At 43.0% G+C, this 24,766-nt stretch overlaps 5 protein-coding genes across 29 annotated transcripts in view; all 5 read left to right on the forward strand.

Moving 5' to 3' along the window:
• The window catches only part of LOC139331568 (protocadherin alpha-C2-like), a 208,430-nt gene that overhangs the window by 133,446 nt on the left and 50,218 nt on the right, over window positions 1–24,766 (forward strand). Inside the window, exon 1 of one of the 25 annotated variants that reach the window (XM_070963084.1) lies at window positions 8,416–11,223. The exons of 22 other annotated variants lie outside the window; for them this stretch is intronic. In XM_070963084.1, the coding sequence (XP_070819185.1) occupies window positions 8,845–11,223 (2,379 nt within the window). In that variant the 5' untranslated portion in view covers window positions 8,416–8,844. Of the gene's footprint in view, window positions 1–8,415; window positions 11,224–14,831; window positions 17,399–18,013; window positions 20,676–24,766 lie in introns of those variants that run through there. 2 more of the 25 variants (XM_070963091.1, XM_070963095.1) reach the window with 2 other exon arrangements.
• LOC139331583 (protocadherin alpha-5-like) lies at window positions 61–4,938 on the forward strand. Its single transcript, XM_070963124.1, has one exon. The coding sequence runs from the start codon at window positions 993–995 to the stop codon at window positions 3,405–3,407; it is 2,415 nt and encodes an 804-aa protein (XP_070819225.1). The 5' UTR covers window positions 61–992; the 3' UTR covers window positions 3,408–4,938.
• LOC139331576 (protocadherin alpha-4-like) lies at window positions 4,945–8,353 on the forward strand. Its single transcript, XM_070963116.1, has one exon. It carries the CDS (start codon window positions 5,462–5,464, stop codon window positions 7,883–7,885), a length of 2,424 nt encoding a protein of 807 aa, XP_070819217.1. The 5' UTR covers window positions 4,945–5,461; the 3' UTR covers window positions 7,886–8,353.
• Window positions 11,858–14,377, forward strand: LOC139331704 (protocadherin alpha-8-like). Its single transcript, XM_070963333.1, has one exon. It carries the CDS (start codon window positions 11,858–11,860, stop codon window positions 14,375–14,377), a length of 2,520 nt encoding a protein of 839 aa, XP_070819434.1.
• On the forward strand, window positions 21,706–24,518 carry LOC139331705 (protocadherin alpha-2-like). Its single transcript, XM_070963334.1, has one exon. It carries the CDS (start codon window positions 22,122–22,124, stop codon window positions 24,516–24,518), a length of 2,397 nt encoding a protein of 798 aa, XP_070819435.1. The 5' UTR covers window positions 21,706–22,121.

Consider the following 24,766-nt stretch of genomic DNA (forward strand, 5'->3'; position numbering starts at 1 on the left):
TTCCATGTTGACAGTTGGAGGCGAAGTGCTGTAGCTTTATTCGCGTTATGCTCGCTGACAGGAGTTCAAGTGTGGTGCAGAACGCAGGTCCGTGAATTTGTGTGACATATAATCCTGGAGATGAAGGTTAAAAGAATGCCTTACTCAAAAGCCCCATATGTGTGATACAGTTACACATAGTTGATGCAATGTTTAAAACCTCAGTTCATCAAAGATCTATAAATCGTTGTCAAAGTATCTCTGTCCATATATTATCGCCGTCTGTTAGCAGTTTAAGCCGTTGGATCATGCACAACTTTGCTCTATGATAATGCAATATCTCTGTCATGGTGCCGACAACAGGTTTTGGATGCAAGTCCAACATATAAAAAGTACGTTGAAAAGAGAAGCTCAACATGATTGAGATCGTTTGTACGTTTGCTGAATTGTGAATCCTCATGTTGGGCAGGAATCGCCTTTGAATGCTGGATCTGTAGAGTTGGCGATGTGCGTTGTTAATTAAATATGTTTTAATGTCTTCAAGAAGGTGAAGAAAGTGGCTGCTGTGTGTTACTCTTATTTATTTATTTTACTTCGGATCAGCCATTGTGTCTGTGTACCCCGCCTCATCAGCATCATGATGCTCTATCCATGGTTCTGAAATATTTGTAGTTAATCACTGGCAGGAAGAATTTCAGTTCTGTTGATGTCTTGCGAAAAAAGCAACGTTTCATTGTGTGTGCTTCAAAAGACTGTAGTTATTTCAAACGGCCATGAGGCGACACTATAGACCGTAACACCGCGGACGTGTCGCAGATGTGTAGAGGCCCCTCCCACGTTAAAGGGATCGTCATTTTGCCAGTGCTTTGTTAGAAAGAGACGGAGGGCGAAGGGGGAGGGATAAAAAAATATATACGGACATACAATTTGGTCTTCCAAGCGAAAATTTGTCCTTAATACGCATCAGGCACGTCGATATAAGGATACATGTTCAACTCTCGTTGTATGGAATTATGCATCGGCTGGGAAGAAAGACCTTTGGGATATATCTAGTGCTTGTTGTGTTGGAGTGTAACTGGGGAGCGGTATCCGGACAGCTCTCTTATTCCGTCTCAGAGGAGGTAAACCGGGGGACTTCTGTTGGAAATCTCGCCAAGGATCTAAATCTTAACGCACAGGATTTGGAGTCACGTATGTTTCAGATTGTTACTGGCTCAAAGAGAAAATATTTCGATATAAATTTAAAGTCAGGTTTTCTCTTCGTCAGCGAACGAATAGACAGAGAAGAGCTTTGTGCTAAAGCTGCAAAATGCACACTCAGTGTCGAGGCTGTGATTAATAATCCACTGAAACTTTACCGTATTGAAGTTAATATTCTTGACGTAAACGACAACCCTCCTTCTTTCAGTGCCACATCACAAACTATCGACATAGCAGAGAGCATATTGCCGGGAGCTACATTCCCAGTGCTGTCCGCCTACGATGCCGATGTCGGGAAAAATGGTATTAGCACATACAAGCTAAATCCCAGTGAATATTTCTCTCTAGCGGTGCACAAAGGAGAGAGTGTGTCAGCCGAGTTAGTTCTGCAAAAATCATTAGACAGAGAAAAGCAGGCTTTAATTAAGCTCACGTTGACCGCTGTAGATGGAGGAACACCTCCAAAATCAGGCACGTCAGAAATAATCATTAACGTCTTGGACACAAACGATAATATCCCGACTTTTACCAAAACATTGTATAAAACTAGTATTACAGAAAATGCAGCACTTGGCAGTACAGTAGTACGAGTGACTGCAACTGACGCTGATGAGGGGACGAACAAAGACATTGTTTATTTCCTAAATACCAAAGATCAGGACCATGTCTTGAACATCTTTGACATTGATTCAGAAACAGGAATAATAACTGTTCGAGGAAAAATGGACTTCGAAACAAATCCTGCTTTTGAAATTCGTGTGCAGGCTGCCGACAAAGGCCAGCCTCCATTAACAGCACAGTGTAAAGTGCTCGTGGAGGTGGTGGACGTGAATGACAATGCGCCTGACATCACGGTGACGTCACTGCTCAGCACAGTGAAGGAGGACGCTGAAATTGGCACTGCCATTGCACTTGTTTCAGTTCTTGACAGAGATGGGGGCAAAAATGGTGAAGTCAAATGTGAGATATTGAATGCGGTTCCTTTTAAATTAGAGACAAATTATAAAAATTATTACTCTCTAGTTATTGGTGAAGCTCTGGACAGAGAAGTCATTTCCCACTACAATATCACTATCAAAGCTACAGATGAAGGTAGGCCCCCTCTCTCTAACACCAGCGTGGTTATTATTCAGGTTTCTGATGTCAATGACAACATCCCTCTGTTTTCAGAGACTGTAATTAATATATATGTGGAAGAAAACAGTCCAGTTGGGACAGTTTTGAAAGCAGTATCTGCAACAGATGCCGACGTTGGTGAAAATGGTCAGGTGAGCTACTCATTGGTCAGTGACAATAACTTAGTGCCACTCTCGACAATGGTGAACATCAACTCAGAGACTGGAGATATAATCAGCCTGCAGTCTTTCAACTATGAGGAGTTAAAGATGTTTCAGTTCAAAGTTCAGGCCACAGACTCTGGTGTTCCTCCGCTCAGCAGCAACGTGACTGTCAACATTTTAATCCTGGATGAAAATGACAACAGTCCCACGATTCTCGCGCCATATTCTGAGCATGGCTCCGTTAACAGTGAGAGCATCCCCTATTCTGCTGAAGCGGGATACTTTGTGGCAAAGATCAGGGCTGTAGACGCAGACTCTGGATACAATGCGCTGCTCTCTTATCACCTGTCTGAGCCCAAAGGAAACAACCTCTTCCGGATCGGAACCAGCACCGGAGAAATCCGGACTAAGAGGAGAATGAGTGACAATGACCTGAAAACTCACCCCTTGGTGGTGTTGGTGTCTGATAACGGAGAACCCTCCCTGTCAGCTACTGTGTCTATTGACGTGGTGGTGGTCGAAAGCACAGCTGACATCCAGACTCAGTTCAGACATGTGCCCGTAAAGGAGGACAGCTTCTCGGATTTAAACCTGTATCTGCTGATCGCCATTGTGTCGGTCTCACTCATCTTTCTGCTCAGCCTCATCAGTTTAATAGCTGTCAAATGTCACAGGACAGACGGCGATTTCAGCAGGTACAGCGCCCCAATGATCACCACCCACCCTGACGGGAGCTGGTCTTACTCCAAATCTACTCAGCAGTATGACGTGTGTTTCAGCTCAGACACGCTCAAGAGTGACGTAGTGGTTTTCCCTGCACCGTTTCCGCCTGCAGATGCTGAACTCATCAGTATTAATGGAGGAGACACTTTTACTCGAACTCAGACTTTACCAAATAAAGAAAAGGTAAGAACATTGGCATTAAGTACGTCTCATGATTGCCTTTAACTTATGTTCGGGTCAGGGGTTAGGGTTAGGGTACTTGTACTTGCTTATTTGATTAAGGGCTTTTTGCAACTTCAACTACATCAAGCTTCTTTTATATTTTGGTTGAAATCAAAACTGCATGATCTTGTAGGCATTCTCTGCATGTGTTGTTACTGTTTCCCCAGTTTGACTGCAAACTCCGCACTGAAATTTGTATGTCACTGTCCGTGGTGCTGAACGCAAGTCCCAAAACATTTTCTGCCTGCGTTTGTTGTGGTATATAGAAAATACGCTGTTTGTTCGTTTGCAATTTTATATTTGCAAGAGAAATATATTTGTATATCTGTATCCCGATAACAGAGTATGAAAAGAAATGGTATGGTATCATGATTTTGTTTCAATCTCGGTCATATCTGAATCTTTACAATAGCTTCTTTTTATTTCAGTGTAAGTGTGCTGTAAAAATCTCACCCTTTGACTACTCCCCCCTTTGAGGTGTGTGTTTGTGTGTGGCCATGTATACATACAGTCACATTGCAGGTCCCCATCATGTAAATCATTACATTTTAGGGTGAGGACTTAGGTTATGTTTCAGTTAAGGTGAGGGCAAAGCTCGCATTAGCCAAGTAGTGATTATGGCTATGGTTAGGGTAAGCCTCCAAGAAATGAATGTAAGTCAATGTAAAGTCCCCAAAAGTGACAGAAACATGACTGTGTCCACATGTGTGGCTATCTTTTAATATTCTATCTGTTGCAGAGTGACCATCAATTAATAGAAATGGGGAAATACCTCAATTCCATGCAAAACTTTAGGTAAGGTTAAATAGGATAAAACTTTATTGATTCCATGCTGGTGAAATTAAGCAAGTATGAAAAGATAGGCAAAAACAGTGGCATAGATAAATCAAAGATAAAAAGGATAAAAATTAAAAGATTAACTAAGTATATCTGTACAGATTCTAAAAAGACTTGCCATTCTTAGGAATAATCTATCAATGCCATATGTTGAATTGCACTTGAGAATTACTACTGCATAAAAAAAGAATCGATGTAAGAGTCTATGTATATGTACATTATGTACAGATTATAAAAACATTGTTGCCAATATGGAAAATAAATACAGTGCTTGCACTATTGCACAGTTTAAAATAAATAAATAAAGATAGATAGATAGATAGATAGATAGATAGATAGATAGATAGATAGATAGATAGATAGATAGATAGATAGATAGATAGATAGATAGATAGACACAACACAGTAAAAAAAATGCACAAGATGTAAAGGAAGAGAGCATAAATGGGTATAAATAACAGTCGTGCAAAAAAAAAAAAAAAAAAAAAAGCAGTAGGTTTCTGATGTTGTAATGGGAAACAACATCAACACCGTGCTATAAAAAATGATGCTGGAGCTGAACAGTCTGATGGCTGGTGGAATGAAGGACCTGCGGTGGTCTATACTGTCAACTTGAGTATTTCAACTAAAATGCAAACCATACCACATACAGCCAGATCTCTGTCTGTCTCTCTGTCTGGTCCTAAAAACACAAAATACTCCATGACAGGTTAAAAGACACAGTGTTTCACTGCTGTCAGACGCGCAGCCTTAATTTCGATGCTTTGTATCAGTTAACATTAATGGCCATTTGCAAAACTAAATAAAGAAATGTCACAACAGATTTTTACCACTTTGACTTTGGCTCTGCATTCCGTGGTGGTGTAAAAAATCTGAGAATATCCACTCATTTTGAAATCCATCTTGTGTTTTTCATGTATCCAAATCCTTATAATAACGAATAGTGCTGTTTATAATGAAGTCTCTCGATGAGGAGGGTATTTCATAGTTGAATGCAGTTATTGAAAGTTACCACGCAGTGACGCTATAGACCGTAACACAGAAATACTGAGGCTCCTCCCAGAGTAAAAACAGAATGACTGTGGTTTTCATCACAAAGAGACACGGAGAGAGAAGGGAGGGCACAATGGATTCATCGTTTACAAGAATAAGACGCTGGAAATAGTGTTGGCTAAAAAATTGTGGCAGCTCGTACTTCCACGGTCGAAACCGTGTCGTGGATGTATTTGTTCTTTTCCAGCGGAATGATGCATTTACCGGCGAGCAGGAGGTCTATTGTTTCTTATCTGGTGCTGGTGCTGTTCGATTGTTACTGGGAAGCGGCGTCTGGGCAGCTCTCCTACTCCGTCTCAGAGGAGGTAAACCCCGGAACTCATGTCGGAAATATCGCCAAGGATCTAAACCTCAGTGTGCAGGATTTGGAGTCCCGTTTGTTTCAGGTTGTTACAGGATCGAAGAGGAAATACTTCGAGGTAAACCTAAAGACTGGCTTTCTGTATGTGAATGAGAGGATAGACCGAGAGGAGCTTTGTGCAGAGGAACTTAAATGCACCGTTAGTGTAGAGGCGGTGATAAACAACCCGCTGAAGCTTTACCGAGTGGAGGTGGAAATTAGAGATGTGAACGACCATTCTCCGTCTTTTAGCACTAAATCACAAATACTGGACATAGCAGAGAACACCTTGCCTGGATTTAGATTCGCGTTGTCGGAGGCAAGCGATGCTGATGTGGGTAAAAATGGCGTTAGTGCGTATAAGCTCAGTCCAAACGAATACTTCACCCTTGCGACACACAAAAGAGGGGAGAGTGTGTCTCCAGAGTTAGTGCTACAGAAAGCCCTAGACCGTGAGAAAAAGCCACATATGCGGCTCATGTTAACTGCGGTCGACGGGGGAACGCCACCAAATTCAGGCACATCAGAAATTGTAATAAATGTACTAGATATTAATGATAACGCACCGATGTTCAGCAGCACTCTTTACAAAGTTCAAACGTTTGAAAATATCCCGATTGGTACGGCAGTCTTCACCTTAAATGCAACCGACGCTGATGAAGGCACAAACGGTGAAATAGTATATTCTCTGCGTAATAAGGACCAGGATCACATTCTGGACATCTTCAGAATTGATCCTGACACGGGGATCATTTCAGTGAAAGGCAAAATCGACTACGAGGAAAGAAAAGCTTTTGAGATTCGAGCAGAGGCTCGGGATAAAGCCCAGCCTCCTCTCTCTGCTCATAGTAAAGTGCTGGTGGAAGTAATTGATGTAAACGACAACGCTCCTGAAATCACTGTGACGTCACTGCTCAGTACAGTGAATGAGGACGCTACTGTCGGTACAGCTGTTGCACTGGTGTCCGTTCTAGACAGAGACAGCGGTCAAAATGGTGAGGTGAGGTGTGAGATCTTAAATACAATTCCGTTCAAATTGGAGACAAATTACAAAAACTATTACTCCTTAGTGGTTGACGGACATCTAGACAGAGAGATAACTCCTCAGTACAATGTAACAATTTCAGCCACAGATGAAGGAAGTCCGCCTCTTTCGAACACCAGTGTTATTACTGTTTCCGTCTCTGATGTTAATGACAATGCGCCGTATTTTCCAGAACCATCAATAAACGTCTATGTGAAAGAAAACAGCAAAGTGGGCACAGTTATAAAAACAGTGACAGCAATTGATGCTGACGTCAGCAACAACGGTCAGGTGAGCTACTCTTTTTTAGACAATAATAGTAACTCTCTGCCCCTTCCCACAATGGTGAACATCAACTCAGAGACTGGAGATATAATCAGCCTGCAGTCTTTCAACTATGAGGAGTTAAAGACGTTTCAGTTCAAAGTTCAGGCCACAGACTCTGGTGTTCCTCCGCTCAGCAGCAACGTGACTGTCAACATTTTAATCCTGGATGAAAATGACAACAGTCCCACGATTCTCGCGCCATATTCTGAGCACGGCTCCGTTAACAGTGAGAGCATCCCCTATTCTGCTGAAGCGGGATACTTTGTGGCAAAGATCAGGGCTGTAGACGCAGACTCTGGATACAATGCGCTGCTCTCTTATCACCTGTCTGAGCCCAAAGGAAACAACCTCTTCCGGATCGGAACCAGCACCGGAGAAATCCGGACTAAGAGGAGAATGAGTGACAATGACCTGAAAACTCACCCCTTGGTGGTGTTGGTGTCTGATAACGGAGAACCCTCCCTGTCAGCCACTGTGTCTATTGACGTGGTGGTGGTTGAGAGCACAGCAGATATCCAGACTCAGTTCAGACATGTGCCCGTAAAGGAGGACAGCTTCTCGGATTTAAACCTGTATCTGCTGATCGCCATTGTGTCGGTCTCACTCATCTTTCTGCTCAGCCTCATCAGTTTAATAGCTGTCAAATGTCACAGGACAGACGGCGATTTCAGCAGGTACAGCGCCCCAATGATCACCACCCACCCTGACGGGAGCTGGTCTTACTCCAAATCTACTCAGCAGTATGACGTGTGTTTCAGCTCAGACACGCTTAAGAGTGACGTAGTGGTTTTCCCCGCACCGTTTCCGGCTGCAGATGCGGAACTGATCAGTATTAATGGAGGAGACACTTTTACCAGAACTCAGACTTTACCAAATAAAGAAAAGGTAAGCCTTTGCTAATTTTATTAATTCAAAGGAGTGAGTCTTTTCTGTCTTTGAGTGAACATTATGTGTCTATTTTTTATAAGATTCAAAGATGCTAATTTGTAAAGGGTGGTAACCCTAACCCTTATTTGTCGCGTCTTTGCCACGTAAAACTTAATTCTGATTAGTTTGATGGCACTGGCCGGTGATGTAATGAGTGTGAAGTCTGCAAACGATTGTTTCCTTGATTTAAGAACAATTTCAGGACGAGTTTTACGGTATCTTGTATACAGTACTCTGCTGTCAGTTGAAAAAAGCCACTAAATGCATTCAAACTGCATTTAGGCGCTGACCGTGGTCCTGAAATCTTCTTCCCTTTCTTCTGGGCTGTACAGAGATTCGAGTGCTGTCCGTGGTGCTTATATTGTGAAGCATAAATATTGCAAGTGAATAGTTCCAGATTACTGCGGATTATATTCCATGTTTTCGTGGTCAGTGACTGGAAACAGACAGAGGTCATGTAAAATAACTAGATATTATATTAATGAATGACAAGACAAATTCATTAAACTGCATATTTCACAGATAGGGTGCTCTATGAACAGTTCAGCTTCCACAATCAATCCATTAATTGTAATCATTTATTCAGCACAGGTTTTTCCTAATTAACAGTGTTTATTGTACCTTATAATAAACATATTCTCCTCCATTTTCTGCCTATTTTCTGGCTCAAAGGCGTCACAAGATGTCGCTCGAGACCACACAAAAATATTGCGTTCATCGTTTAGAAACTCCTCCTCTGTTCATGACAAAATGAAAACGTCATCATCTGGTCGAGCTTTGTGAAAATAGGGAACAGACGAGAGAAGACGTAAAGACAGAGGACCCTAAGCGAGAATGGATACATAAATACGCCTCTTTTTTCTTTTTTTCTTTTATTTCGTGGACAGACCAAGAGGCAGGGACCAGGCTTCGTCGCTTTTGCCTAAACAGCAATGGCTGCTCGGGAACAATGGGATAATATTGTGGGTTTGCTTTTCACTCTGCTTTGTCTGTGCGGCTGGTCCGTGGCTCAGATATCCTACTCCGTTTCAGAGGAGGTGGACAAAGGGACAGCGGTGGGGAATCTCGCTAAGGATTTAAATCTCAGTGTGCAGCAACTCCATTCCACGGGTCTCCAGATTACCTCCGCGTATCAAAAACGGTACTTTGACGTAAATCATGAATCTGGAGTTCTTTTCGTTAGCGAGAGAATAGATCGGGAGGAGCTTTGTCCCAATAAGGTAAAGTGCTCTTTGAATATAGAGGCTATACTAAGTAACCCACGCAGCCTCCATCGAATTGAGGTTGTTATTACAGACGTTAATGACAATGCTCCGTCTTTTCTGGAAGAAATCACCACAATTGATATGTCTGAATCTTCATATGTTGGAGAAAGGCATCCACTGCCGATAGCTCACGACGCAGATGTCGGTATTAATTCAGTAAGGACTTACAAATTAAACCCGAACGATCATTTCTCTTTGGATATACAGAGCACCGGTGATCAGAGCGTGTCTGCAGAGTTGGTGCTGCAGAAAGCATTAGATCGAGAAAAACAGGCTGCTATTGACCTCACACTGACAGCAATAGATGGAGGAAAACCTCCCAAAACGGGGACTTTACAGATTAAAGTTAATGTATTGGATGTAAATGATAATTCGCCCTCCTTCAGTAAGTCTCTTTACAAGGTCCAAGTTGTTGAGAATGTGGATGTTGGCACAACGTTATTAACACTGACAGCCACTGATTTAGACGACGGTGTGAACGGTGAACTTGTATACTCCTTTACAGAAAGGGGACGCTTAAACCCTGATGACAAATTTGGCCTGAATGGCAACACTGGAGAGATTACCGTGAAAAGCAGTATTGATTATGAGGAAAATCAAGCATACGAGATTCGTGTTCAAGCACGAGATAAAGGAACTCCTCCTCGCATTGCGCATAGTAAGGTTTTAGTCGAAGTTATTGATGTGAACGACAATGCTCCAGAAATCTCGGTGTCATCACTCATGAGTCCAGTGAGGGAGGACGCTGAAGCAGGCACAGCTGTTGCTATGGTGACTATCACTGATAAAGACGGAGGCAAAAATGGTCTGACAAACTGTAAAATTACGGGTTCCGTGCCATTTAAAATAAAATCTAACTATAAAAACTACTACTCATTGTTAGTAGATGGGCCTCTTGACAGAGAGAGCGTTTACCAGTATAACGTATCAATTACAGCTACAGATGAGGGAACTCCCTCTCTGTCGAGCACAAGCGTCATTACTGTTCAAATTGCTGATGTTAATGACAATCCTCCTCGATTCCTGGAACCTGTGATTAATATTTATGTGAAAGAGAATAGCCCGATTGGAACTACTATTCATACACTGACGACGTTAGATTCAGATTTGAATGAAAACGCAAAAGCGACGTACCACATAATCGACAGATCTTCAACGACCAAACAGGTAGCTTCAATGGTGAACATAAACTCAGAGACTGGAGATATAATCAACCTGCAGTCTTTTAACTATGAGGAGTTAAAAACGTTTCACTTCAAAGTTCAGGCCACAGACTCTGGTGTTCCTCCGCTCAGCAGCAACGTGACTGTCAACGTTTTAATCCTGGATGAAAATGACAACAGTCCCACGATTCTCGCGCCATATTCTGAGCACGGCTCCGTTAACAGTGAGAGCATCCCCTATTCTGCTGAAGCGGGATACTTTGTGGCAAAGATCAGGGCTGTAGACGCAGACTCTGGATACAATGCGCTGCTCTCTTATCACCTGTCTGAGCCCAAAGGAAACAACCTCTTCCGGATCGGAACCAGCACCGGAGAAATCCGGACTAAGAGGAGAATGAGTGACAATGACCTGAAAACTCACCCCTTGGTGGTGTTGGTGTCTGATAACGGAGAACCCTCCCTGTCAGCTACTGTGTCTATTGACGTGGTGGTGGTTGAAAGCACAGCTGACATCCAGACTCAGTTCAGACATGTGCCCGTAAAGGAGGACAGCTTCTCGGATTTAAACCTGTATCTGCTGATCGCCATTGTGTCGGTCTCACTCATCTTTCTGCTCAGCCTCATCAGTTTAATAGCTGTCAAATGTCACAGGACAGACGGTGATTTCAGCAGGTACAGCGCCCCAATGATCACCACCCACCCTGACGGGAGCTGGTCTTACTCCAAATCTACTCAGCAGTATGACGTGTGTTTCAGCTCAGACACGCTCAAGAGTGACGTAGTGGTTTTCCCCGCACCGTTTCCGCCTGCAGATGCGGAACTGATCAGTATTAATGGAGGAGACACTTTTACCAGAACTCAGACTTTACCAAATAAAGAAAAGGTAAGAAAAACTGCACCTGATTTCATCTCGACTTTTTCCTCGTATAATTGATTACTTCCCCTTCTCATTCCTTGTCAGATTTTTATGACAGAGTGTGGAATAGATAATTTTAGACGTGTGTGGCATTCTGCACTTTTTTTTTTTGTTTGCCTGACTGTAGAGTGCTTTCATCGACTTTTGCAGTTCTGGATCATTGTCCGGTAATAGCGAACACAATAAAGTTGTGAACTTCCATTTATTTATCTATTTATTTATTTATCTTGAGCATTTCATTTATATTTTTACAAACAGAAGAAAAAAAGTGAACACATTTAGCCTCGCTTGGAAATATACCACCTGCATCTCCACATAAATTGCATGAAAGCAGTTGTGGCAGATCTCCACGTGGTGACAGTATAGACCGCAACACGGAGAGTTTCTGTGTAGTAGTTCACGCTCCACCCAGTGGTAGATGACGTTTTGGCTTCTCCGGGCTTTGTCTCAAAGAGAGAACGAAAAGACAGATGGAAGATCTGTTTTATCCTCGTGTACGATACCTATTTGACCCAGTCTAATATTGTATGTTTTCATACCTGTGAGGTTTCCTTGCATTGGATGTGCGTTTAAGTCGCCGTATGGAATTATGTCCGTACCAATGAGGACGTCTATTGTTTCCTATTTGCTGCTTGTGCTACTGGAGCGCTGCTGGGAAGCGGAGTCTGGGCAGCTCTCCTACTCCGTGTTCGAGGAAGTGGATCCGGGCACTTCAGTAGGAATTATCGCGAAGGATTTAAACCTCAACCTTCAAGATCTGGAATCCCGTATGTTTCAGATTGTTACTGGATCAAAACGCAAATATTTCGAGGTAAATGTAAAGACTGGTGCTCTCTACGTTAATGAGCGAATAGACAGAGAGGAGCTCTGCGCGAAGTCACCAAAATGCACAGTCAGTGTAGAAGCCGTGATAAATAACCCATTGAAGCTCTACCGCTTCGAAATAAACATACTAGATGTTAACGATAACGACCCGTTATTCACGGAGAAATCTCAAATCGTAGACATTGCAGAGAACACTCTGCCTGGGATGAAATTCGCTTTGTCAGAGGCCATCGATGCAGATGTCGGTAAGAATACGGTCAATGCGTTTAAATTAACACCAAATGACTATTTTTCTCTCGCGACAGTCAAAGGGGGAGAAAGCATGTCTGCCGAGTTAGTTTTACAGAAAACGCTGGATAGGGAGAAACAGCCTGTGATACATCTCACTGTGACTGCTATAGATGGAGGGACTCCACCGAGATCTGGCACGTCACAGGTCATCATTCACGTTTTAGACATCAACGATAACCCTCCCGTGTTTAGTAGTCCCTTGTACAAAACTCGTATTCATGAAAACACACCAGTTGGGACAACAGTGATTACATTAAATGCAACCGACGCAGACGAGGGGACAAATGGTGAGATAGTGTATTCCTTAAGAAGTAAAGGGCAAGATCGCATATTAGAGATTTTTCACATTGATCCCATAACTGGTGCGATAACGGTCAAAGCTAATCTTGATTATGAAGAATTTCCAGCGTTCGAGATACGCGCAGAAGCAAATGATAAAGCTCAGCCCCCGATGTCTGCTCACTGTAAAGTGTTGGTAGAAGTCATTGATGTAAATGATAATGCTCCTGAGATCACTGTGACGTCACTGTTCAGTACTGTGAAGGAGGATGCTGATGCAGGGACTGCTATTGCGCTTGTATCCGTTCTAGACAGTGACGGTGGTAGAAATGGTGAAGTGAAATGCAAAATCTTAAATCAGGCTCCTTTTAAATTAGAAACAAACTACAGAAATTATTATTCTTTAGTTGTTGACGGGGCTCTAGACAGAGAAATTACCTCCAGCTACAACGTTACAATCTCAGCTACCGATGAGGGGACTCCTCCCCTCTCCAACATTACTGTCATTACACTTCACGTTTCTGATGTAAATGACAACTCGCCTCATTTCTCAGAACCCGTGGTTAATGTTTATGTGAAAGAAAACAGTAAAATTGGAGAAATTATCAAAACGGTATCTGCATCGGATGCTGATATTGACCTGAATGGTCAGGTGAGATATTCATTATTACACAGCAACTCAGTGTCTGTGTCTACAATGGTGAACATAAACTCAGAGACTGGAGATATAATCAGCCTGCAGTCTTTCAACTATGAGGAGTTAAAGACGTTTCACTTCAAAGTTCAGGCCACAGACTCTGGTGTTCCTCCGCTCAGCAGCAACGTGACTGTCAACGTTTTAATCCTGGATGAAAATGACAACAGTCCCACGATTCTCGCGCCATATTCTGAGCACGGCTCCGTTAACAGTGAGAGCATCCCCTATTCTGCTGAAGCGGGATACTTTGTGGCAAAGATCAGGGCTGTAGACGCAGACTCTGGATACAATGCGCTGCTCTCTTATCACCTGTCTGAGCCCAAAGGAAACAACCTCTTCCGGATCGGAACCAGCACCGGAGAAATCCGGACTAAGAGGAGAATGAGTGACAATGACCTGAAAACTCACCCCTTGGTGGTGTTGGTGTCTGATAACGGAGAACCCTCCCTGTCAGCTACTGTGTCTATTGACGTGGTGGTGGTTGAAAGCACAGCTGACATCCAGACTCAGTTCAGACATGTGCCCGTAAAGGAGGACAGCTTCTCGGATTTAAACCTGTATCTGCTGATCGCCATTGTGTCGGTCTCACTCATCTTTCTGCTCAGCCTCATCAGTTTAATAGCTGTCAAATGTCACAGGACAGACGGCGATTTCAGCAGGTACAGCGCCCCAATGATCACCACCCACCCTGACGGGAGCTGGTCTTACTCCAAATCTACTCAGCAGTATGACGTGTGTTTCAGCTCAGACACGCTCAAGAGTGACGTAGTGGTTTTCCCCGCATCGTTTCCGCCTGCAGATGCGGAACTTATCAGCATTAACGGAGGAGACACTTTTACCAGAACTCAGACTTTACCAAATAAAGAAAAGGTAAGAAGCATAAAGAATGATTACTATCAATCAGTGCATAGTTTGTTTTCCGTAGCTTTAACTGCTTTAAGTGATTGCAAAAAGGAGAAGAAGAAAAAACGTGTAAAATACACTGCAATTATCTCTTTGTGTTTTCAATGGACGACTTTAGAAAATTAAGATGGTGCAAGTAAGTTCCCTTTGTCATGGACAGTAGTGAATTATCATTGACTCACGACATAAAAAGTTTGACAGATTGCAAATGGCCAGTCTGAAGTTGCCCAGCAAAGGAAATGCGCTCTCCATGGTGCTGATATATCTGAGTCCCTCTGTCCGCGGCCCATGCTTGACTTCAGGTATTTATGGTGAACTCGTATTACACGTGCCAGGGTTTGTCGGGGGGGCTGTATATTTTGGCATTGTAGATATCAACATAAGATGGCAAAATGATGAGGAGTGGAATTAAGGGTTCTGTCTGACATGATCTACTGATTTGTAAAGCGTGTTTTTTTGTGTGTGAGTGTGTGTGTTTGAGTGTGTCTCTGCTCCTATCACATCTCCAACATATATCAGAAACCCTTCGTTTTAAACGCAAGATGTCGCTCGAGACCACACGTTGATTCGTATTCATTCATGACGTAGAACTCCTCCCCCACTTCGGTGAAGTGAGAAACAGCCCGTACATTTGGTTGGGGCTGGGTTAGTGAACCACTTGGTATCAAAGATGGTCCGGAAATGAAGAGAGCTTGGCTGCCTTTTGGATATTTTTCCGTTTATGTGGATGAATGATGTTTGTTTACCCGAACTCTTTATCTTAACAAAAGGATGAGTCGCCAACGGTTTGGACAGATGGAGTGGATGTCGTGCGCCATTCTTCTTTGTTTATCTGGCTGGTCTGCTGCTCAGATTTCATACTCCGTGTCCGAGGAGGTTGACAAAGACACAGTGGTGGGAAATCTCGCTAAGGATTTAAACACTAATACACAGCAACTGGAGGAGCGGGGATTTCGGATTGTATCGGCATACAGTAAGAAATATTTCGAGGCAAATTTAAGAACGGGAGCTTTGATTGTTAACGAAAGAATAGACCGTGAAGAGCTTTGTCCGAAATTACTGAAATGTTCCTTAAATATAGAAGGACTATTGAGCAATCCTATGAATATTTATCGCATTGAGGTCATCATTGTTGATATAAATGATAATGCACCAACATTCCTGGAGCAAACCCATGTGTTTAATATCTCCGAGTCGTCTTCATCGGGAGAGAGGTACCCGCTGCCAATAGCTCAAGATGCAGACACCGGCAGTAATTCAGTGAAAAGCTACAAGCTGAGTCCCAACGAGCATTTCTCCATAGATGTGAGTAGCGGAGGAGACGGTGCGTCCGCTGAGTTAGTGCTGCAGAAAGCTTTAGACCGAGAGAAACAACCCATCGTTAAACTAACATTAAGCGCTGTAGACGGAGGGAAATCGGCGAGATCTGGCACTATGCAGATTCTTGTGAATGTGATCGATGTGAATGATAACACGCCGTCGTTTAGCAAGTCGCTTTATAAAGTAAGAGTGAGCGAAAATGTACCTGTAAGTACGACAATATTGAAACTAAATGCAACCGACTTAGACGAAGGGCCCCATTCCGACATCAGGTATTCTTTAATGAAAAGAGGAAATGTGAACTCTGCTGAAAAATTCATTATTGTTCCCGAGAGCGGTGAAATCATTGTAAAGGCCAACTTGGACTATGAGGAAAGCAATGCATATGAATTAAGAGTCCAGGCTACAGACCAAGGCGCTTCCCCTCGCAGTGGTTATTCGAAAGTGCTGGTAGAGGTTCTCGATGTCAATGACAATGCACCAGAGATCTCTAGAACTTCACTCATGAGCCCGGTGAAGGAAAATGCGGAAATTGGAACAGTGGTTGCATTGGTGACTGTGACTGATAAAGATGGAGGGCAAAATGGCCTCATCACTTGTAAAATTGAACACTCAGTCCCGTTTACATTAACGTCAAATTACAAAAACTATTACTCTTTGGTAGTTGATGGCCTCCTTGACAGAGAAATTGTGTCACAGTACAATGTCACCATTACTGCTAGAGATGAAGGAAGTCCGCCTCTTTCCAGCACAGCTGTAATCGCTGTGCAGATTTCTGATATTAATGACAACGCGCCACATTTCCCAGAGGCCAATCTAAATATTTACGTGAGGGAGAACAGTAAAATCGGAGATATTATCACAAGGACAACTGCACAGGATGCAGATGCAAATGAAAATGCTAAATTAAGTTATTCATTAATGGATAACTATCCGAGAGACTTTCCCATTTCAACAGTTGTAAACATAAACTCAGAGACTGGAGATATAATCAGCCTGCAGTCTTTCAACTATGAGGAATTAAAGACGTTTCACTTCAAAGTTCAGGCAACAGACTCTGGTGTTCCTCCGCTCAGCAGCAACGTGACTGTCAACGTTTTAATCCTGGATGAAAATGACAACAGTCCCACGATTCTCGCGCCATATTCTGAGCACGGCTCCGTTAACAGTGAGAGCATCCCCTATTCTGCTGAAGCGGGATACTTTGTGGCAAAGATCAGGGCTGTAGACGCAGACTCTGGATACAATGCGCTGCTCTCTTATCACCTATCTGAGCCCAAAGGAAACAACCTCTTCCGGATCGGAACCAGCACCGGAGAAATCCGGACTAAGAGGAGAATGAGTGACAATGACCTGAAAACTCACCCCTTGGTGGTGTTGGTGTCTGATAACGGAGAACCCTCCCTGTCAGCTACTGTGTCTATTGACGTGGTGGTGGTCGAAAGCACAGCTGACATCCAGACTCAGTTCAGACATGTGCCCGTAAAGGAGGACAGCTTCTCGGATTTAAACCTGTATCTGCTGATCGCCATTGTGTCGGTCTCACTCATCTTTCTGCTCAGCCTCATCAGTTTAATAGCTGTCAAATGCCACAGGACAGACGGCGATTTCAGCAGGTACAGCGCCCCAATGATCACCACCCACCCTGACGGGAGCTGGTCTTACTCCAAATCTACTCAGCAGTATGACGTGTGTTTCAGCTCAGACACGCTCAAGAGTGACGTAGTGGTTTTCCCCGCATCGTTTCCGCCTGCAGATGCGGAACTTATCAGCATTAACGGAGGAGACACTTTTACACGGACTCAGACTTTACCAAATAAAGAAAAGGTAGGCTATTTGAGCTTAATGCTTGTAAAACTGAACAGTGCTTAATTTGTCTTGTGACATCTAAAAACGTACATGTGTACAACAGTCTTGAATGAAGTGCTCTCAGTTTACTATTTCCAAATATATTTCATATTTTAAGGTGATGTATACACAAGTCAACAGGACCCGAAAACAAAGTAGTCCTAATAGCATCTTAGTTGACATTGCAATGATTTTCACTGTTCATGTGAGCACATATTGTAATTTAGAAGGGGACTAAAAAAGAGTCAGCGATACATTTCAGCTGACAATTTTGGTAAAACTACAAAGATAGAGTTCCCATACTATTATGTTTTAAGGTCCTGAAATGTCGGGCTTTGAAAGCAGGATTATTTGACAGCGTTTCTCTCAGCTCAGGGGTGCGCTGGACCCATGCGGTTGACATCACTCTCCTTGGTGCTGAAACGGGTCTGTGCGACCTTTGAATTCTCTTAGCTCTCAGGATCCTTCCATTATTCAACAACCTACCTTTATTTTGTAAAAAAAAAAAAAAAAAAAAAAAAACATCAACAGTAGGCTTAGTTTGCTGACGTAAATGAATTGTTTTTAGTGAAGAATGATATTTAGCCTGAACACATCTCTTATACGACTGCAAATCATTGGGTTGTAGTGTGACTCACATTTAGACTGAGGTATCTGTCATTTACCACATGATGTCGCTGGAGACCATAGGAATAATTGTTAAAATATATGTAAAACTCCTCCCTGCACGGGAAACCTAAAACCGTCATCCGCCATCAGTTTGGAGAGACAGTGGGATTGTACTGTGGCGAAAGGGGCTGCTGCTGATGGATAATCGCGTTTATAACGATTACTAACATAAAGTGGAAATACATGAGGAGCAGGATTCAGTGTGTGTGACTCAACGATGGGGAACGAGGAATACGCCTGGATCCGTATTGCTGTACTGCTGTGTCTTTGTGACTGGTCTGCTTCGCAATTGTCTTACTCCATTTCCGAGGAGGTGAACAAAGGCACCGTGGTGGGGAATATCGCAAAGGATTTGAATTTGAATGTACAAGATATAGAAGCCAGGGATCTACGTATTGTTTCGAGTTACAGTAAGAAATATTTTGCAGTGAATTTGCGGACCGGTAACCTCGTTGTTGACGAGAGGATAAACAGAGAGGAGCTTTGTCCGAACACGGCACAATGCTCACTGAGAATACAGGCTGTTTTAAGCAATCCAATGGACGTACACCGCATTGAGGTCAGTGTTTTGGATATAAATGATAACTCGCCAGAATTCATTGAACAGTCGTTGTCGTTAAACATCTCCGAATCGATGGCACCGGGAGAGAGATATCTTCTCCCAATAGCAGTAGACGCAGACATAGGCAGCAACTCAGTGAAGAGCTACAAGCTGAGCCAAAATGAACATTTCTCACTTGATGTGCAGAGCGGCGGAGATCACGGTCTGTCTGCCGAACTAGTGCTACAAAAAGCTTTAGACCGAGAGAAACAGCCAGTGATTAACCTTATTCTGACGGCTGTGGATGGAGGAAAACCTCCGAGATCAGGTACATTACAGATAAACGTAAATGTAGTCGATGCGAATGATAACACGCCGATTTTCAGCAGATCACTTTATAAGGTGCGTGTGAGTGAAAATACTGCAAAAGGAACAGTGGTAATTAAGTTAAATGCCACTGATTTAGACGAAGGCATGAACAGTAAGATTTTGTATTCCTTGATCAAACGAGGAAATATTGATCCATCAAACGTATTTGATCTAAATTCAGAAACAGGAGAAATCACTGTCAAAGGAACATTAGATTATGAAGAGACGGCTGCTTATGAAGTTAGAGTTCAAGCAATGGATCAAGGCATCTCTCCTCGTAGTGCACATGCTAAACTCCTGATAGAGATAATTGATGTGAACGACAATGCTCCAGAAATATCTGTGACGTCACTCATGACACCAGTAAAAGAAGACGCAGAACTGGGGACAATCGTTGCTTTGGTTACAGTCAGTGACAAAGACGGAGGAAACAATGGTGCAACGAACTGTAAGGTCGTTGGATCTGTTCCGTTTAAACTCAAGTCCAACTACAAAAATGACTATTCATTAGTGGTAGATGGACCACTGGACAGAGAAAACACTTCTGTTTACAATGTCACCATTACAGCCACAGATGAAGGAAGTCCACCTCTGTCCAGTATCAGAGTCATTACTGTTCACGTTTCTGATGTCAATGATAATGCGCCTCGATTTACGGAGTCTGTGATTAATGTTTATGTGAAAGAAAATAGTCCAGTAGGCTCCGTTATATATACAATCCATGCCTTTGATCCTGACTTGGAAAATAATGCAAAATTAACTTACACATTGTTAGATAGTTCTGCGAAAAATATTCCAATTTCATCAGTGATAAACATCAACTCAGAGACTGGAGATATAATCAGCCTGCAGTCCTTCAACTATGAGGAGTTAAAGACGTTTCACTTCAAAGTTCAGGCCACAGACTCTGGTGTTCCTCCGCTCAGCAGCAACGTGACTGTCAACGTTTTAATCCTGGATGAAAATGACAACAGTCCCACGATTCTCGCGCCTTATTCTGAGCACGGCTCCGTTAACAGTGAGAGCATCCCCTATTCTGCTGAAGCGGGATACTTTGTGGCAAAGATCAGGGCTGTAGACGCAGACTCTGGGTACAATGCGCTGCTCTCTTATCACCTGTCTGAGCCCAAAGGAAACAACCTCTTCCGGATCGGAACCAGCACCGGAGAAATCCGGACTAAGAGGAGAATGAGTGACAATGACCTGAAAACTCACCCCTTGGTGGTGTTGGTGTCTGATAACGGAGAACCCTCCCTGTCAGCTACTGTGTCTATTGACGTGGTGGTGGTTGAAAGCACATCTGACATCCAGACTCAGTTCAGACATGTGCCCGTAAAGGAGGACAGCTTCTCGGATTTAAACCTGTATCTGCTGATCGCCATTGTGTCGGTCTCACTCATCTTTCTGCTCAGCCTCATCAGTTTAATAGCTGTCAAATGTCACAGGACAGACGGCGATTTCAGCAGGTACAGCGCCCCAATGATCACCACCCACCCTGACGGGAGCTGGTCTTACTCCAAATCTACTCAGCAGTATGACGTGTGTTTCAGCTCAGACACGCTCAAGAGTGACGTAGTGGTTTTCCCCGCACCGTTTCCGCCTGCAGATGCGGAGCTGATCAGTATTAACGGAGGAGACACTTTTACACGGACTCAGACTTTACCTAATAAAGAAAAGGTAGGCTATACTTTGCAGTTAATGCTGAAATAATTGACTGAGCATTGAAACAGCTGTTATGGACTTGTATTATTTCCACCTTATTAATTTTATGCAAGCGTGGATGACAGTGAAAGTGTCAACAAGCAACAACACTGAATTCCCATTTGTCTAATGCTAATTAACACTTATAACCCTTTATGAACGCATGAATCCACTTCATGGAAGCTGTTGTTTTTAATTGAAATTAACAGCGCTCATGGAGAGAAGTTTCTTCACTACAAATAACAGTGGCAACATAACTTGTAGTCCTGTCAGATTTTTTTCCCATCTTGCTTGCCCTCGTCTTTAAATTACAAGTCTTCTTTAAAAGAACACACACAAAGATAGGATACTATTTAACAGAACGTCTTAGTCTCACACACGCTCAAATACCCAAGCTGCTCGTTTCTCTCTTACAATTTGGCAATGTGACAAAGACAAAATCGTTTGACAGTTTTGTCAGAGTTTAAACAGCGCTGACCATGGTGCTGAACTAAGTTTTCCCAGCCTTGGGTTTCAACTCCACTGTCCTGCCAACCCGGTCTTCCATACCCTCTGGAAAACTCTGGGCAGTGTATTTCAACCTGACCTCAGTTGGTCATTGTTTGTATTGAGACATAACTCGCAATTGTGCTGAACTGACCGGTCATTGGGTCGACTGTCAGTCTGCTCTCAAACACCAGTTTTTCACGGAACCGAAAAGAGCCTTTCAGAAATGAACATGTTTATGAAATGGCGATCTCCGTGGTGCGGAAGTCAGGCTTGTCACGTGGTTTCTGTGCTATCTACATTGACACAGGCAGTCATTTATGTATCATTGCTATTATTATAATTTCTACCATTGTTCACTTAAGGGACTTAACATTGTTTTAGAGTTACATGACTAACTCTCATAGTCTTTTTTTTATTTTATTTCTTTTTTTCCTCTGGATTCATCACAAGATTTGAACTTTGAAATGGCTTGTCTGGCATTTGAGACATCCGTCAATGGATGGTTGTTGCACTCTGAATATTTAACTAAATGGTTAAATACTCAGCATTGTGATTAATAATTGTGTCTGTGATGGACTTTTACCTATTTGTAGGTGATTTGACGCTAATCATTGTGCGAGTCTGGACTCTTTTTAAACACCTATTTATTGAGAACTGTGCTACAAATTAACTGACAAAGTAAACGCCGAATTTACTACGCATTCACCACAAGATGCCGCAGGAGACCACAGATCAGAGTGATGCTGGGCATAGAAAACTCCTCCTCCATGGATGGGAAAAATGAAATCGTCATTGGCCATTATAATCTCCGTGACACTCGATGGTGTTGTGAGGAGAAACGCTGGAGCACAAACGGAGTAGTTTGGTTTTGCAGGAATCACCGACAGAGGGGATTGATGCTTGACTCGGTTGGGCTCCTTTATTGCACCAAGGATGTATGTGCGACGACAGAAGGAACACGCCTGGATTCATATCGTTACGCTGCTTTGTCTTTGTTCCTGCTCTGCCTCTCAGATATCTTACTCCATCTCCGAGGAGGTGAACAAAGGCACCGTAGTTGGGAACATCGCAAAGGATCTGAACCTCAATGTACAGGACTTAGAAAACAGAGACATCCAAATCGTATCGGGCCACAAGAAGAAATATTTTGATGTGAATTTGCGGACCGGGAACATTTTCGTTGACGAAAGAATAGACAGAGAAGAGTTTTGTCCAAACACGGTAAAATGCTACTTGAAATTACAGGCTGTTCTTAACAATCCCATGACTGCACATCGGGTCGAGGTAAATGTTTTAGATATAAATGATAACTCTCCTGTTTTCATTGAGCAATCGCATATATTTAATATCACTGAATCATTGTCACCGGGAGAGCGATATCTTCTCCCAATAGCAGAAGATGCGGATATTGGAAGCAATTCAGTGAAGAACTACAAGCTGAGCCAAAATGAACATTTCTCTCTCGATGTGCAGAGCGGCGGAGATCACGGTGTGTCTGCTGAGTTAGTGCTGCAGAAAGCTTTAGACCGAGAGAAAGAGCCAGTTATTAGACTCGTTCTAATGGCTGTAGATGGAGGAAAACCTCCGAGATCAGGAACATTGCAGTTAACTATAAATGTATTAGATGTCAATGATAATACGCCGACATTTAGCAGATCTCTTTATAAGGTGCGTGTGAGTGAAAATACTACTCCAGGGACACGTGTAATTAAGTTAAATGCAACAGATTTAGACGAAGGCATGAACAGTAAAATCCTGTATTCATTGATCAAACGAGGAAATTCTGATCCATCAAATATTTTTGATCTAAATTCAGAAACAGGAGAAATCACTGTCAAGGGAACATTAGATTATGAAGAGACGGCTGCTTATGAAGTTAGAGTTCAAGCAATGGATCAAGGCACCTCTCCTCGTAGTGCACATGCTAAACTGCTGATAGAGATTATTGATGTGAACGACAATGCCCCAGAAATATCTGTGACGTCACTCATGACACCAGTAAAAGAAGACGCAGAACTGGGGACAATCGTTGCTTTGGTTACAGTCAGTGACAAAGACGGAGGAAACAATGGTGTAACTAACTGTAAGGTCGATGGATCTGTTCCGTTTAAACTCAAGTCCAACTACAAAAATGACTATTCATTAGTAGTAGATGGACCACTGGACAGAGAAAACACTTCTGTTTACAATGTCACCATTACAGCCACAGATGAAGGAAGTCCACCTCTGTCCAGTGTGAGAGTCATTACTGTTCATGTTTCTGATGTCAATGATAATGCGCCTCGATTTACGGAGTCTGTGATTAATGTTTATGTGAAAGAAAATAGTCCAGTAGGCTCCGTTATATATACGATCCATGCCTTTGATCCTGACTTGGAAAGTAATGCAAAATTAACTTACACATTGTTAGACAGTTCTGCAAAAAATATTCCGATTTCATCAGTGATAAACATCAACTCAGAGACTGGAGATATAATCAGTCTGCAGTCTTTCAACTATGAGGAGTTAAAGACGTTTCACTTCAAAGTTCAGGCCACAGACTCTGGTGTTCCTCCGCTCAGCAGCAACGTGACTCTCAACGTTTTAATCCTGGATGAAAATGACAACAGTCCCACGATTCTCGCGCCATATTCTGAGCACGGCTCCGTTAACAGTGAGAGCATCCCCTATTCTGCTGAAGCGGGATACTTTGTGGCAAAGATCAGGGCTGTAGACGCAGACTCTGGATACAATGCGCTGCTCTCTTATCACCTGTCTGAGCCCAAAGGAAACAACCTCTTCCGGATCGGAACCAGCACCGGAGAAATCCGGACTAAGAGGAGAATGAGTGACAATGACCTGAAAACTCACCCCTTGGTGGTGTTGGTGTCTGATAACGGAGAACCCTCCCTGTCAGCTACTGTGTCTATTGACGTGGTGGTGGTTGAGAGCACAGCTGACATCCAGACTCAGTTCAGACATGTGCCCGTAAAGGAGGACAGCTTCTCGGATTTAAACCTGTATCTGCTGATCGCCATTGTGTCGGTCTCACTCATCTTTCTGCTCAGCCTCATCAGTTTAATAGCTGTCAAATGCCACAGGACAGACGGCGATTTCAGCAGGTACAGCGCCCCAATGATCACCACCCACCCTGACGGGAGCTGGTCTTACTCCAAATCTACTCAGCAGTATGACGTGTGTTTCAGCTCAGACACGCTCAAGAGTGATGTAGTGGTTTTCCCCGCACCGTTCCCGCCTGCAGATGCAGAACTGATCAGTATTAATGGAGGAGACACTTTTACCAGAACTCAGACTTTACCCAACAAAGAAAAGGTAGGCCATTTGAGCTGACTGCTTCCAAAAAATTAACAGTGCTATCATACAGATGTCATTTCCTGACTGTTTAGGCATGTCAACATTTCCAGTAATTTGATACATAAACATGTACATTTGTAGAACGTCAATCACACAAATAACGAAGGCAACAGAATGCAGTGACTCCCGGTTTGTCTCACCTGTTGAAACAGAAACTAATATAACTTCTTACAATAATCCCACTGCACTTTAAACCTTGCTTATCTTGAAAGGAACTTGCAAAA

This window comes from Chaetodon trifascialis, chromosome 5, assembly GCF_039877785.1.
Source record: "Chaetodon trifascialis isolate fChaTrf1 chromosome 5, fChaTrf1.hap1, whole genome shotgun sequence".
Lineage (NCBI taxonomy): Eukaryota > Metazoa > Chordata > Actinopteri > Chaetodontiformes > Chaetodontidae > Chaetodon > Chaetodon trifascialis.